Here is a 15,997-nt window from a genome sequence, read left to right on the forward strand (position 1 = left end):
GGCGTCTTATCAGTGAAAGAGCAGAGGGTGGCGAAAAGTGTGGCGTCAGCGACCTCGGCGTGTGTGCGCGTGCTTCAATAATGGATTTGGACATAGGGATTCGTTGATCCCGCTCAACATTTAGTTATGAAAGCTCCTCACATCCGAGTGCCAAGGGCGTCCCTGTTCCTCCCCTCTTGCTCCTCTGATAGCTTCTCTGCCCCTGTGACTCTTCCACAGATTGAAATAGATTAAATCACCCATACGTGATGGGAATGGCGAGTTCCGCAATGAATGTTTAGTCACATGCAGATTTTTTAATAGAGGCCGTGAAATAATTTTTTTCAAATGATCGTTGTCGTATGTCAAATACTGTAACTTCAAATTTCCAAAGCTCAATTTGCCAAACTTGCCAAATTGTGATCCGTTTTCAGATTTATTTTCATTTTAAGAATATACAGTATACGATGGTAAAATGGTTCTCAACAGTTTTGCAATAGAAAATGGTCCCAAGCCAGTTTGCTTGTTTGAAGAATAGATGGATGGATGGGTGGGTGGGTGGATGGGTGGATGGGTGGATGGATGGATGGATGGATGGATGGATGGATGGATGGATGGATGGATGGATGGATGGATGGATGGATGGATGGATGGATGGATGGATAGATGGATAGATGGATAGATGGATAGATAGATAGATAGATAGATAGATAGATAGATAGATAGATAGATAGATAGATAGATAGATAGATAGATAGATAGATAGATAGAAAATCAGCGATTACATTCATCATGAAAAAAAAAATTTCCTCGTCGACTTGCGTGTTTTCCGTTCCCCTGTTGATTATTAATAAATAGCTTCTGGTGTCATCTCAGTCTAACTCATCCATCTGGTTACAGAGGCAAGCTTGCAAAACCATCTGCAGTGGATTTCATAAACATCAAACAACAAGCTCACAAATGTACGTCGAGTCGATTGTTGTCATGAGCACTGGAAAGCAGAAGATGACAAGCCACATAGCCCGCAACTGCCTGTTCCTTACAACAGGGCACCATTTTAAATAAAGTATAGCGAAGATTAATTTCAAAAAACACATTTCCTAAGCGTAGGCAACCTTGCCGTTTTTTGGCAGAATTTTCAAATGTTTCCATAATTTCCTACTTGCTCAAGGCAATCCATCTGTAAGGTGATTGGAATATATGGTGGAGTAAAAGAACTCTCACTCAAAGCACAGTGGGCGTAATAAATTGCTATGTCAGCGGTATTGATCATCTGCCCTCGCAACCGGCCGCGGATGCATTATGATGACAAAAATCATTCTTAATGCCGCTTTAATCTACGCAGACTGTCTAGCGCAGGTTTTTATTGTCAAGTAAGCAGGGTCATTATCTGGGATGTTGTGGATGAAGCTCAACACAACAGTTTGTAGCTGAATATATTTTTGTGGTGAACCTTCCTGAAGAGCCCACTTTGATTGAGGCAGTTGACCTACACCGAACAAGGTCATCAGTGAGGTTTACAAGCCAACTCTGACCTTATTCGGAGCGCTCATTGTTTCCAAAGGCTGTTTGTCCCTCCAGCAGTCCAAACAACAGGCAGCCAAGCGCTACTTTACAAGTATTGATTTATTCACTCATTGGAAAGTCAATGGCTCACAGTCACGTGCAACTTCTGTGCTGATATATAGCATGTGACTGAAATGTTACTGGAATTTGAAAATTGAATTAAAATTTTATGGCTGCACATTTTTAAGGCAGAAGTCAAGTCAATGTGGATTTATTTTTTTTAATGACCAATATGTAAAATGTCCTGCCTTTATTTAAAAAAAAAAACTAAAATCACATTATCGCAAGACCAACAAAGCATTAACACGTCACATCAATGAAGCGTGCAGGCGTGGAAGCTCATAATTAGCGGAGTTTTCTTCCATGCTCTAATTAAAATACGCTTTCGATATTTCTCGCAATTGGTGGAATACCCATCGGCTCTCACTGTTCACTTCAACGCTAATTCTGAGATGGATCCTTAGATGCCCAATGAGCGTGAACGGGGCTGTTAGCCGTGCCACATAGTGGAGTGATTTGATTCTCACCACCCACTGGAAAGCAATCTGGGTCCATAATGGGAAACTCAAATAGCAAATCTGTGAGTATAAGCATGTCTCGAGAAGTCGCGAGTCAGCAACAGGCTCACTTAAGCATCCAGATAGTTTAACCGGAGGTCACGGGAGTGACAATGAAGGAGGCGCCATCATAGCACGGATTATTCGTCGCTCTAGCGCCGCTCCTAAAATAGAAGGTAATATTGTTGAAGGAGAAATCGAAAAAAAGAAAGCGAATGATGAAAGGAACTACGGTTGATTGAAGCTTCTTGATGACACTAAATATGGATATAAATACATATATATATGTATATATTATATATTTTATATATTTTTATTATTATTGTATTTTATTATTTTATTCTTATATAATATATATATAAAAATCATATATGATATTTTCATTATTATTATATTTTAATATTTTCTTATTATTTTCCTTTGATTATATTTTTCAGATATTGGGTTGATTGTTTCTCTTTGCATGATTTATTTTTTATTATTATTATCATATTTTGATATGATCTCATTATTTTCCTTTGATTATATTTTTCAGATATGGGGTTGATTGTTTTTGTTTGCATTATTTAGCTTAGTACATTATTTGCGAGACCAGAAAATAAACTGATAAACTACAACTCCACATTTTCATTCCAACCACACACATCAACAAAAGTCTGTCTTGTTTCCAAGACCAAGCAGTTTATAAGTGTGAAAAGAGGTTAGAGAAGTTTTAAATTGAATTGTACTCCGGTGTGGGAGTGCCAATATTGACGTTTTATTCTGCTTCATCCCGTGTCTGTCCGTCACGTATTCCCCTGACAACCGTACTTCTGAATACGCGTAGCCTCATCAAGAAGATGAAGCGGCAGAGTGATGACAGATTGCTCTAATTAAGACTTCATCACAAGATTAAGAAAATAGCATACATATTGAAAATCACAAGACTTAATGAACCCTGAACGTTCATTTTTACTGCAGCCCAATTCATTAGTTGCTTATAGATACACGTAATAATGAATCACGAGTGTTACGACGGTCATTGTGGTTTCCCCTCCCCGTGTTTGAAAGTCATTAGTTGGAAAAGACGGGCAGCAGAACGCTGATAGCGACGAAATGATGATTAGTGCTGCAGATAGATTGAGTCAATACAAGTGTAATTAATATTTCAGCGTGAGCTTTATTAGGACAGGAGCAATCAGGCTCTTGATGAGGGAATTTTTAAATCAGCGAGTCACTTAAATATACAGTCGGTGGTGTTTGATTTTATGTAAATATGTTTGCGCTTTCTTGCTGCTGTTGTGATCTTTTGCAACATTCATACGCACGTCGAGGTTGTTCAGTCAATTAGGCTCATTTATCAAGGCATTTTTTATGAATGCACTTGTTTAACTTTTCCTACTTTTTGGTGGGGGGATTAATTGCACTTGTTAGCGAGCCGCCTACTCTTGTGTGTGTTTGTGCCAAATTTTTTAATGAAAACCAGACCATCTGCTTTGTGTTTTTCTGTTTGAGGTGGCATCACTCAAAAATGTTTTACTATATGCTCTCACCAGCACGCATCTTTTAGAATTGCAAACTAGAAATGCAAAATTTAGAAATGCTTCAAGCCGACTGATCAATAATCTTTGGCCGGGTTAAAATGAATCACGCAGGAGGCTGAGCAATTCTTATTCAAGTTCTGAATCTTAACTGCAAGCGTGGCTGTTTTCATATTGACTGCTTGATGTTTTCAATATTTCGTGTAAATTCACAACTTACACATCCTCACCTCACTTACAAAACATGGTGGAATGATAAAAATATTACAGAAGTGAGAAAAAAATCCATTTGTGCTTTTTGTTTCCTAATAGCTGCAAGTTAGCGTTTTTAGAAAAATATTTTTCCTGTCTTTTCAGCTTTCTGCGAAGAGGGGTGCAGGAGCGGCGGGACATGTGTGTCCCCCAACACCTGTGTTTGTCCTTCAGGATTCACAGGACGATATTGTGAGACGGGTAAGACACATATTTTGCTCTAATTTCGACTTGAGCAATATCATATGTCTGGCACAGTATTTCATTTGGCTCAACCAGCTTACGTTTGGACTTTTTAGGAGCGGCAAACTTGTATCTCTCATACATAAGTTCGCAGTGCTGCAAGTCCCCAGTGATATTTAGTAGGTTAGTAGGACTTGGACTGCGATGTAAAAGTGTGAGAGCTCAGCTAAGGGAGTCTCTTGAGAGCTTGGTGATTATTTTAACTGCATGGATTAATTCCCAGCTAAAGTAAAATTTAGAGCCCTTCACAGTTTAAACTGTCATAAAGTCTTCGCACGCCCCCTCCCTTTGGGAAATTGGGGAGGAGAAATGAGGCCCTGCAGAAGGAACCGAAGAGCTTTCCAATAAAACAAAAGTGTCGAACACAAGGCCCGGGGGCCGGATTACGGTCCGCCTAATTATTTTATGTGGCCCGCGAAGACAAATTGTGCATCGACTTCATGTGTCACGACTAAAATTACAAATTGTTTTCTCTTTTAAAAAAATAGATAATTGCTAGACATTTTTATTAGCGTTCATCTTTTTTAAATATTTAAACTGTTTTTAAGTAGTCGCTGATTTCAGACTGACTTAGTCGTTGATTCTCATAATGGCCCTCCGAAGGAATACAATGCGGCCAGCGCCAAAAATTAGTTTGACACCCCTGCAATAGAAGAAAATGGAGAGACTAGCCTTGTAAGAAAGAAAAAAAAAACTGTTTGTGTATTTTCCAATAAAAAAGGCCTGAAATATGGAGAGAAGAAAGTACTGACATGTTTTTCTCACAAAATAGCAGAGCGAGAGCCCTCGGATGGTAACATTTTGTATTGGAGGTGAAAACCATTTTGGGCTGAGTCTCTTTTCATAAACGATGAAAAGCCATGTTCGCGAGCACGGCGGGATTATTGGTATTATTCGCAAGGCTGGTGGCGCTGCTGCCTGGCAGCTTAGCTGATGTTGCTTTGCTTCTTGTCAAGTCACATGTTTATGTATTTTGGGAAACATCACAAATGACAACGTTCGGCTTTAATTTAAGAAGATTTAACAACAACGTATTAGGAAGGTCTGCCGAGTATGTACCTGGATTTTCAGGACCTCACTCATATTCGGAGGAAGTGAGCTAAATACTTTTCCTTCTGTGAGGATTTTTTTTTGGCAAATAATCTCCTTAATGTGTTATTGGAAGTTTCTCTGGCATTAGCACAAGCTAAAAAAAAAAAAAAAAAGGCTAGCATTAGCATTTTTCACACGGTGATGTTTATTTGTGGAAGTACAAATTGCCTTCAGCCATAAGTCTGTCAGAGTGAGGAAGCTAGTGATTCATCTATGGCCTCGGGGAGCGATGGAGGGCAGCCCCCTCAGGCAGCTGACACATATTAGTGCGCTGTGTAGAAGGGCAACAAAAGTAGACGTTGGCCCAAAGTGTTCACAAAGTCTGTGGATGTTCTTCATATAAACGTTGAGCAGTTTCAACCGTGAAAGATTTCAAAACTGAAATAAGTACCTTGTGATTGGTCGAGGTGTCACATGAGGACAAGACACATTTTGCACATTTACGTCGCGTTTCATTTTTTGCGTATTCAGCTTTCTCGTACTATTTCTCAATTCTAATCCTTAGATTTAACTTTTTGGGGGGCCATACGATCAAGTTTTCGCCACAAATTCTATTCATACTGTATTTCTTCTTTTTTTCCTCTCTTTAATAATTAAGATGACACCCCAGATTTTTATGTGCACATCTAATATGGTATGTTGAAAATATGGATTTTTCTGATGATTTTTTTTTTTTTGTAGAGCATGCCGGTGAATATAATATCCATCTGTTAACTCAGACATGTGGCATCTGCCTCCTATAGTTTCAGTAACACTCTATCCATGCATGTATTGATTTTCAATAGCCTGTCCAGTGTCGCACTCTCCCAGAGGCAAAACACAGACTTCACTTCAACCAATCACTGCCAGGACACAAATTAACACCCAAGCATCATCCACATATTGTTAATTTACATTTTTATCATTGCTCCTCAACCATTATTATCTTTTCTATCCATTACCTTTGATATACATATATCGTATCACCAAGTTAATGAGGACTTCCTTGTCCTTTTGGCTACCGTTAGCATTTAGGCATTTTTCTAGCCAGAGGCCAAAGTACTGCAGATGAGCAGCAGAATTCACATGATACATAATGGATGAGAGCGATTCGCTCTCCTGAGAAAGCGCTAAGGGCCGGCCGGGCGGGCAGGCGGGCGGGCAGGAGTATTTACTCCACTTGAGGGAAACAAAGCAAGCGGGGGCGAACCTGCAAGTGCACACGGCTTTCTTCCCTGCAGAGATGGGCGGCGTCTAACGCGAGCAGCCGCTGGCCCGGCGCCGCTCTTGTGACAGAATTTGGCACTTTGATGGGATTAGCCTTCACTGAGCCAACCGGACGGCGCAGATGTTTCATGTTCATAATCAAGCGTCTGTGTGTGTGTGTGTGTGTATGTGCAGATATCAACGAGTGCGCGGAGGGCCTGATTGAGTGTCACAACCATTCCCGCTGTGTCAACCTCCCCGGCTGGTACCACTGTGAATGCAGAAGCGGTTTCCATGACAATGGCTCCTATCTGCTTGATGGGAGCTCATGCATTGGTGAGTATACACAGAGTTGAAAACATTCAGTCGACAAGACCTGATCTGAGATCTGATTAGAATTCTGGAGTATATTTTGCTTTCTTTCTCATTGTCAGGTTTATTTTTGATCCGTTCTACTTGATAGGATTCACATGTGGCCGTGAGCCTCATTTTGAATCGAGTAGATATGTTTGTCCCGCTTCCAATTTGACGCTTGCGACTGACACGAGGAAAAACAAGATTCAAAGTCATGCCAAAGGCTGCACTCGGGCATCCAAGCGCAGTCGTGAGTAAAAGGGAAGCAAAATATGAGAAATTAGTTGGCAAAATTTGTTTTCTAAAAGTTTGAGATGGAAGGATTAGGAGTGACATTTTTGCGGAGAGCAGATAAAAGAAAAACATTTTCGTTGAGTACAGCACAATATTTTGAAATGGTTTTTAAAAATCTCCCTTTTGAAAGTGTTCATTCTGGGCTCGTGTAAATATATTACAATCATGACGATAATGGTGGCACGGTAATAATGTTTTCCAGCAGGTGTACGTTTAATGCAGGGTGATTTCAAAACATCATTTTTGACAAGGTTATGGTCTATACGTGATACTTTTCAATGATGCAATGAAAAAAAATTGTAGTTATTACCAGGTTGTTGTAAAAATGTATGCTAAGCTAAAAAAAAAAAAAAAGGCCTTGACAATGTTGTAAACAAAGATTCTGTAGAAGCGAATAGTAATCCTTTCTCGTTATACTACTTGCAAAGTCCGAGGTGAAATTCAAACACAGAACCTCGGCGCGGTGAGGCCACAGTTGAGTGCAATTCCGCATTTGATAGAATTCAATACTTTCATAAATCAGCACCTTTGCAGCAAGCAACAATCAATGAAACTTGATTGGGTTCCCAATACTTTCCATTCTGTCAGGGGAGAGGCCATCTTTGATATACTGACACATAACCACCGAATATGTCTGGGCCGCTGAAGAGAAAACCAAAATGTATGAATCAAATTAGATTAATTCAGTCAACTGTAATTGGAAAGAGCTGATAGATAGACGGATGGATGCCTGTGCACTCCATGCAGTGATGACTTAGCACCATTTGCCCTCCTTTGAAGTAAGCTATGCTCACATTCATTTCGAAGCATTGCGGGATGTTGAATAGCATTGTGTTGCGCTGCGTCCGGGATGGCAGCAGCTGCATCGCTTTTGCATTATTGCTTTGACTGAACGCTCCACGGCTTGCATCGTAAAATCTATGAATTATGCCTCGAGCATTGCGAGCCGCCTGGCTTTACCAGGAATCTTGAGGATAATGCATTTTAATAACACACTGTCTCCCTGCATAAAATGTGTGGGTACCCCGTTCCCGTTGACTGACCTTTCTATGTGGAAACCTGTGGCACAAAGAGAAGAGTTTTGGGGGTGCTGAGCTAGTTTGGATTGAGTGTACATGCAATGCGTATCTTGCGGTATCGGGGCGCTCGTTTTGGGGTTTTCCGGCCGGTCGGCTGTGCTCAGCTGCGTTCTACTAATGACTTTTGTGTTGCAATCTCGGGTGTGTGTCATCTGCGAGCGGCTGCTTCTGGCGGAATGCGGTGAATGTAGCATGACGAGCATTAATCCTTCAGCAGCAGAGGTGCATGTCCTACCCGCTAATGGGGATTTGATGTAGTCTATGCAAATAGTCCGCGGGAGGAACAATACGTTCTCAGCTGAGCTTTTATGCTCTGGTTCATTTTTTGTTTTTACACAAACTTGATTCTGCAAATAATTCCAGCATGTTTTCGGCGATGGCACGGTTTATTGTCATGGCTACAACATGAGCCAAGCTTCATCTCAGTGAATGTTTGTTACCTTTTATATTGCACGAGATTACTTTGAAAGGCTCACATTAGTGTGGCAATTTAGTAGAACAAAAAAAAAGTGGCAGATGGTGCTAACCCCAGCATTTGAGCAGGATGTCACATTTGGTTTGGCAAAAGAAAATGAAAATGAGTAACGTCACAGCTGAGGCACCTCGATGCTGCTGAGGACGTGCCGATAGCGAGAAAAACACAATAACGCTCAAATTGACACTCGGGGAGATGCACGTTTAATATTGAATATCGTGTGTCTGTTTATTTTTGCGGTTGAGGCTTGCAGTTGTATTGAAACGCTTACTGATGAATTGATCCATGTACTTTGTGTAAACTCTGATACAGAATAGCTGGCAGACATGACTCAGGACAACGCAATCATGGAGAACAAATATATTTTGACAGAGAGAAGATCGAACCTATGATGTGTCCCACTTGTGTTTTTGACGTGTACACAATCAGTAATAACCGATCGACTTCCTTTTCATGTATGTCGCGTAAAATCTATTCATTGCAGGCCTTACGTGACTTTTTTTTTTTTTCATCTTCCTCCCAGACATCGACGAGTGCATTGCGCAGAAACACACTTGCTGGAACAACAGCGTGTGCGTCAACCTGCCGGGTAGCTACGACTGCGTGTGCGCGTCGGGTCCGGGTTGCACCGGGGACTGCCCGCAAGAGGAGGGCATCGTCCGAAGGAACAGGGAAGACTGGAAACCCAGCTATGACATCTGCACTATTTGTTCCTGCAAGGTACTGAGAAACAATTTCTAATCAGGACTCTATGATGATCATTTTAATGTCATTAATTCTGACATCACATGTTCCAGTGGAGATGAGAAAGGGCAAAAGGTTCATGATTAACTCGAGATGCAATTTAATACACAGATTTGTATCTGTCCTCAATTTTTGACAGTCCAGATATGGAAACGTGCTTTTCATGGCTGTGCACAGACTTGGCCTGTTTTACCATGATGCAAAGCGATGCGTGTGCTAACGTGCGCCAACACAATCCATTGGATGATAAAGAGAGTCCCACACACTTAGCCTTTGGCAGGTACTTCAAAGACGCGCTTCGGAAATGACCAAATCAAATTACGCATGGAAAGAACATCTCCCACAAAGGCTATAATGAACACAATCTATGAATTATTCAACATGTCATCCACAGCGATTATATTCATTATGAAGCTGTTGTTGAACGGTAAATAGGCAACACGAATTTGGATTTACTGGGGGGGAAAAAAATCACAGCAGTGGCGGACTTCCTGGCGCGGCGAGGCGAGCGTCACCGCAATTGGTTGTTAATTCCCCGGCAGGCTCCAGCCCGTAAACGTAAAGACCAAGGCCATAAGAATTGGCCTGGCGCTTAACGAAGCGGGACAATACGCAGAGATAAAACATTGGCTCCGTGTTACCTTTTTAACGGTATGCAGAGCGATTTTACAGCCCTCGTCCATTTTCTAACGGCCTTTTCTTGTAACGTTTTTATATCGCCGCTAGACTGCCATCGCTGAGCCAGACAGCGCTCGCTGTTCTGTGTAAAACCACCCATTAAGTTTTTAGCAGGTGGAGTGGAAGATATAGGGACCGAATGTCCACAAATTCAGTCAATATGCGGTCGAATCTCGCGACTCGCTGGGCCTGGAGTTTGACCTACAGCTACATTAAAAAGTAGCTGATAAAAATGGATGTTTAGGGAGCCAAAACAACACATCACAACACACACACAAAGAAAAATTCCAGAGCTGGAGGGATCTTCACATTGTGGTAGGCAATTATTGGTTCCAAATACCAAGCAATTTTTCCCTGAAAACCTTGAGGAGGAATTTCTCCTTTTCAACACAGCAGGAGGTCGGTTCGCATAATTTCGCATCTGTATATGCCAAATAAATTCAAACGTGGGCATCCGGTTCTGCTCTTCAAAAACAATATCATTATTTCATCCTGAAAAATATCTTTTTTGTCTTCCTGGGTGGGCTGTGTACAAATCAATGATTCAAACACGCGCAACATTCGAGCCGTTCGTCAATCTCGGATAAAAATTGAAAACGCACCGCACGTATTCAAAGCAACTACAACCTGCGCTTTCCAGGATGGCCAGACGTACTGTCGAAGGAAACCCTGTGACTGCGCAGACCCAGAGGAGGATCTGTTCTGCTGTCCCAGTTGCGATAACAGACCCAGCAGCCAATGTTTGGACCAGAGCGGCCGTACACTCTACCGGAGCGGCGCGTCTTGGCTGTACGGCTGCCAGCAGTGCCGCTGCATGGTCAGACGACACACACACAAGTACATGCATGTAAATTAGCGTCGCAAATGAAACCCGACCTTCAAGGCAAATCTCTGGGCTGTAACAGAATCTCCTCATCAATACGGAGCTCAGACTTAAGCTATGTTTCAAAGCCGTTCATGGATGACTTTCCATGTCGTTTCCAGGAGGGCGAGGTGGATTGCTGGCCTCTGGTTTGTCCTGTGCTGATGTGCGACTACACGGCAGTGGCAGAAGGCGAATGCTGCCCGCGCTGCGTCACAGACCCCTGCCTGGCCGACAGTTTGGCCTACGACATCCGACAAACGTGTTCGGACCACGCCGGCGTCACGCGCCTCAGCGGGGACGCGTGGCAGATGCCCAACTCGCCCTGCACCGGCTGCATGTGTAAAGTAAGACGAAGCACTATTTGTTGTCGATTCTTACGAGTCATCTTTGCGAATTATTGAACGGTTTTCTTCACCGAGACTACTCGGCAAACTGCAGTTGAAATAATACCAAATTTCACAGATACCAAGTAGCATCATTTCACTTAAAATATGATCAATACTAACAATTTTGTACTTTAATATATATAGACAAAAATTCACAAAATTCCACCAAAAATGTGACAGAAGATGATTCGGTGAAAATTCTATCGCCAAGGAAGATTTAGTCAGTGTAAATTTGTTTTGCCTTAAGTATCGGTGACTGGTATCGTCAGTCTCTACAAATGCCTGATAACACTCAATTCATACTTGTGAATTTTTAAAATGTTTGCTTCACAGCATTGCATTATGGGATTTAATTGATACAACACTTGTTTCTTTTTTGTGCTGCCGTGCACAGAACGGAAACGTTTGCTGTTCGCTGGATCTCGACTGCCTCCAGAACAACTGATGCTCTTCATCTTCTGGTGATGCTTTTTCTCACTATCTTTCCCTGACTCCTCCTTTCGCCGCAGGGCCGCCACGCCCCGCTTCCCATTGCTAAACAACTGGAGCCCTTTTTTTTTTTTTCTTTTTTCCGAGGGGGACAAACTCTTGCACATCCTTGTGTATGCCGATGTGTGCACCGAAAATACGAACACACACTGGTTGAGACGTTGGGTTATCCCCCCCACCTGACACTGTTGGCAGGACATGACTGCGAGTCGTCTCTCCACACGAGGAGCTTGTGGTTGAAGCTACTCACATCCCCTGCTGTATGTTTTCATCTTTTCTTCTGTTTCACAAACAAATATTTTGGCTTTTATCTTTTCAGGCCCAAACTAGACACAAGGCGCTGAGAGCTGTCAGTCAAAGTTTGAAGAGCCTGCGAATGAGGTCAATAAGAATGTTGTTCGATGCGATTTGTTTTATGGCTCACTATTGAGTGGATTCATAATTTTTGGGGGAATTATTTTCATCACTTGTATTTGGCTCAGCCCACAAAAAGACAAACGTTTTGAGGGGCACAAATGCCTAAAATGAACGCGAATTATATTGAGCAATATTTAAGTTTAAAACATGGAAGGAATAGGGCAAAGGGATGGTTGATTGGATGTGAAGGAAGAAATATGGCCGCTTCTGGTAATTGTCACATAGCATAAACATTTCTCAGCAATATCTAATGAAGTAACACTGATTTATTCCTTGCAATACCCGGTTTTACCTCTAGGAGCAATAGTGAGTTACAGTAGCTCGGTCGAGTGGATGAGATGCGAAGAAGAAAAAAAAGTTTGTTCAAATCACGGTTCTTGCGAATCACAACAAAAACCCCACAATGAGGTTAAGACAAATAAATGTCATCTTTTTTTTTTTTCCCCATCATAGTTTTCAAGCAGCAATGATCCCAGCTAAAACCTGAGCTATGCAAATCGAAAAATTTATGAAAATGGTACGACAAATTAACACTGGGCTCAAATTAATCTCATTATTTTTCTTTTAACTCATTTGTAAGGTAAAAAAAAATACATCTGACATACAGCAATTTTAGATGCGACGTGTACATATTTGTAAAAATGTCTAACTCTTCAAAACCTCATTTGATGACAGTTTTTTTTTTTAATCACACAATCCTTTTGTGCATAAAAATATTGAAGTCTCCCCCAGTCTACGGGCATTTCAATCCTTGTGGACCTTTCAGTTTTGAGTGAGTTCTTCACATTTTGGTGTGTAATTCTTTCATAAGCATCCTCTGTGCTAAAGTTGTCTGTCAACTAACCGCACGTGATTTCCGCAGTGGGTAGCGGTCGGCCCCACGACATTGATTAAATTGCCGGACGTTGTTGTTGGTCAGATTGCTCTGTCGTTCCCAAGGTGGCCCGGCTCCTCGCTGTACACACACTCGTGCATTGACAGCAAGACACTAAAAAGGAGGAAAGAGATAATTAAAAGACCCCAGTCGTCTGCTTTCCAGTATGCCAGCGGGTCACCGTGTGTCGAATCTGTTTCCAGACGGTCAGGCTCATTAAGACACAAAATGTCAGTGCTCTTTCTGCTATTTTGGCTTCTGTTCTCTTCTCCATCATGTTGATGTTTGTCTTGAGAGGGCTCGTTTCTCTTGAGTGTCCCTTTCATCACACTTTGTCGCTGTTGGTAATATTGCTTTTTTTCACCCCCAAAATGTGAGATGGATTGCCAAGAGTGTATATGTAGTCGTACGGTTAAGTACCGATACTGGAATGAAATTCTTGTCAGATTCTCTTGGAACGTGCTTTGGAACATCTGCTTTGCCCAGGCTAGTTATTTGGTACACTTGTCAGTCCAATCCGGAATACACAACATTTGGAACAGGATATAGTTAATTCCCCCCAAAGAATCAATGGAATTTTTTTTAAAGAAAGACTTCCATATTTAAATGTAGTATTTTCCTTAAAAATGCATGAAATAAATCGGATACTGATACTTCGTTTCGGTACTCGCCCATCAGTGACTTTATACTAAATTGCGTTTCTGTATTGTGGACAAATTCAGCCTGGCAACTTCCACGGTTCATTTGTATTTATTTATTTATTTATTCCTCTTTTTTATTTTGTGTATGAAGAGACCAAAATTAGCCACATTTCATTTGTTTGTTCACGTATTTAATATTTATTTATATATTTATTTGTCATTTTTATTTATTTATTTATTCATCTAATTCTTTATTGAATCATTTAATTATTTTTTTATTTCATTTGTCCATTTTAAAAAATATATTTTTTTTTATTTTGTTTACGAAGAGACCAAAATTAGCCACATAGCTAGACGGAACTGCATGAGTAATTTGCCTTCCTTTTGCCCTTCCTGCGTTGGGCTCGTGAAAGCTAAAGGGTCATCTCGTGCTAGGCCGTGTCATTGTCCCTCCGGAGGAGTGCGTCGCCGCTTTGACTTCTCAGCCACGCTGACCTTGTCTCGTCTGTTCGCCTTGGCATCTGTTTGTGTCTCATAGGAACGAATCTCCATATATCGCCCTTCGTCACGATCACTTTTTTAATGGTGTGTTCATTGTGCCGAGTCAGCATACAATTGAAAAACAAGCGATGTACACTGATCTCACTGAAGTCGAACGCCGCAGACATTTGTAAAAAGATCACTTTTTTCTGCGCGTGCTTTTGATTTATTTGATATCTGAAGAAAAAAAAAAATCTGTAAACACATTGCAAGTTTGTGTGTAAATGTTTTTACATACTGACGATATGAAGAAATTATACAGTTTTCTATTACCGTTGTGTTCATGCCTAACGTGTTTCTTTTGGTGACGACTTTTATTTGGATAGGATTGCTCAAATCTTTGTAAATAGATTGTAAAGTGGAAGGAAGGCTTCTGTAAAGTATATCAAAGGAATGTGAATAATTCTCATTAACTAGAGCTTCTTAGGAGTGTTTTGAGTCCAGTATGAGAAGCAAGCTGTACATTGTTTTTATTGCTATTTATTTTTCTATGTTTGCCTTAACCCTTTTAGCAACCGCCATAGTTTTTTTCTCTCTCGTCACTGTTTTAGGGAAACTTTATGGATTAGACTAGTCTGTATGTTTGTACACTGGAGTCTGCATCGATTCACTGCACTGACAAACCTGATGGGGAGGAAAAGATAATCAGACAAAATAGTAAAAAAAAGAGAAAGAAAAAAAAAATCGAAATTCAGCGTTGAGTAAATGTTGTTGATTCATTTTCACAAAAAAAAGAAAAAAAACAAGACACTGTGTTGCTCCATTATGTCTAACGTAAAAAAAACAAAAAGAGGAAAAAAAAAAGGAGCTTTGGACCTTTTCCATCCTGATATGCTTCTTGATGATTTTGACAGACAAACAACACACTGGAGAAATTCACATTTACTGTTCTTGTACTCAAAGGGTTAAGTGTCATTTGACTTGAAGACTGTGTTGTGAGTTTGCTGTAAGACATTCTCCAGTTAATAAATATTTGAGTTGTTTATTTGCTGTGGGTCTCTTTGGCGCTAAAGTCTGATGGCCACTCTCACTTCAAGAAAAGTAGCATTATTATGACCTTCGCTCGCCTCCCGGCAAAAATCAATTCCGTTTTACCAGCCGTAGATAATGATAAGAAAAAAAGACTCCTAGGTTTTTCTGTATAATACGAGTCTGTATAGTACTCGAGGAAATAAATTGTAATCAAGGAAACCTGTATTTTCTAAAGTGTAATTGCACATCCATTACAGTAGGTGGCAATGGCACTCATTGTCAGATTGTGTATCAAAAATGTTATTTGGCCGGTTTTTCATTCATTTTTTTGCTTTTTTGATATTAATAAGTATACAATGTTATGTCAAGCTTTACTTCTCACCAAGTTAGAAGCAAATGATATCACGTACTGCTTTTCAACATAGTTTTCTGTATTGTGACAAAGTGTGTGGAATCCAATACTTATAATATCTGTTTCTGCCGCTGCATGAGTTTCGATTGTGATGTCAGGATAAACAAATCTTTTTCACTCATTCCGTCTGCACTCAAACACAAGACTTTTAATAGAACTCGGGGCTCCCTGAGCGTTTCAATGAGCATCTGCTTTTCACGAATCAGTATGGATAGCTTTATCCTCCATGGAGGAGTGGATTGGAGTGTGGTGGGGGGGGTCGTCAATTAAGCCAGTGCCACTCAGCTGTGTAGCAACTTCTCTGTGTTCTCCGCTCTGCCGCTTGTGGTCATGGTGAGTGGTGGCCCAGAGCACTGGGCGGGTCCACCCAAGACTGCTTACCA

At 41.0% G+C, this 15,997-nt stretch overlaps 1 protein-coding gene across 1 annotated transcript in view; it reads left to right on the top strand.

Annotated features, from left to right (window-relative positions):
• The window catches only part of LOC148401119 (protein kinase C-binding protein NELL1-like), a 93,456-nt gene extending 78,241 nt beyond the window's left edge, over positions 1-15,215 (top strand). Inside the window, exons 16-21 of the mRNA XM_088371589.1 lie at positions 3,980-4,075; positions 6,590-6,730; positions 9,120-9,316; positions 10,659-10,835; positions 11,003-11,227; positions 11,664-15,215. Of these exons, the coding sequence (XP_088227715.1) occupies positions 3,980-4,075; positions 6,590-6,730; positions 9,120-9,316; positions 10,659-10,835; positions 11,003-11,227; positions 11,664-11,714 (887 nt within the window). The 3' untranslated portion in view covers positions 11,715-15,215. The remainder of the gene's footprint in view (positions 1-3,979; positions 4,076-6,589; positions 6,731-9,119; positions 9,317-10,658; positions 10,836-11,002; positions 11,228-11,663) is intronic.
• Positions 15,216-15,997: the final 782 nt, after the last annotated feature.

This window comes from Syngnathus floridae, chromosome 3 (genome assembly GCF_059516105.1).
Source record: "Syngnathus floridae isolate MCC-2025c chromosome 3, RoL_Sflo_1.0, whole genome shotgun sequence".
NCBI classification, from domain to species: domain Eukaryota; kingdom Metazoa; phylum Chordata; class Actinopteri; order Syngnathiformes; family Syngnathidae; genus Syngnathus; species Syngnathus floridae.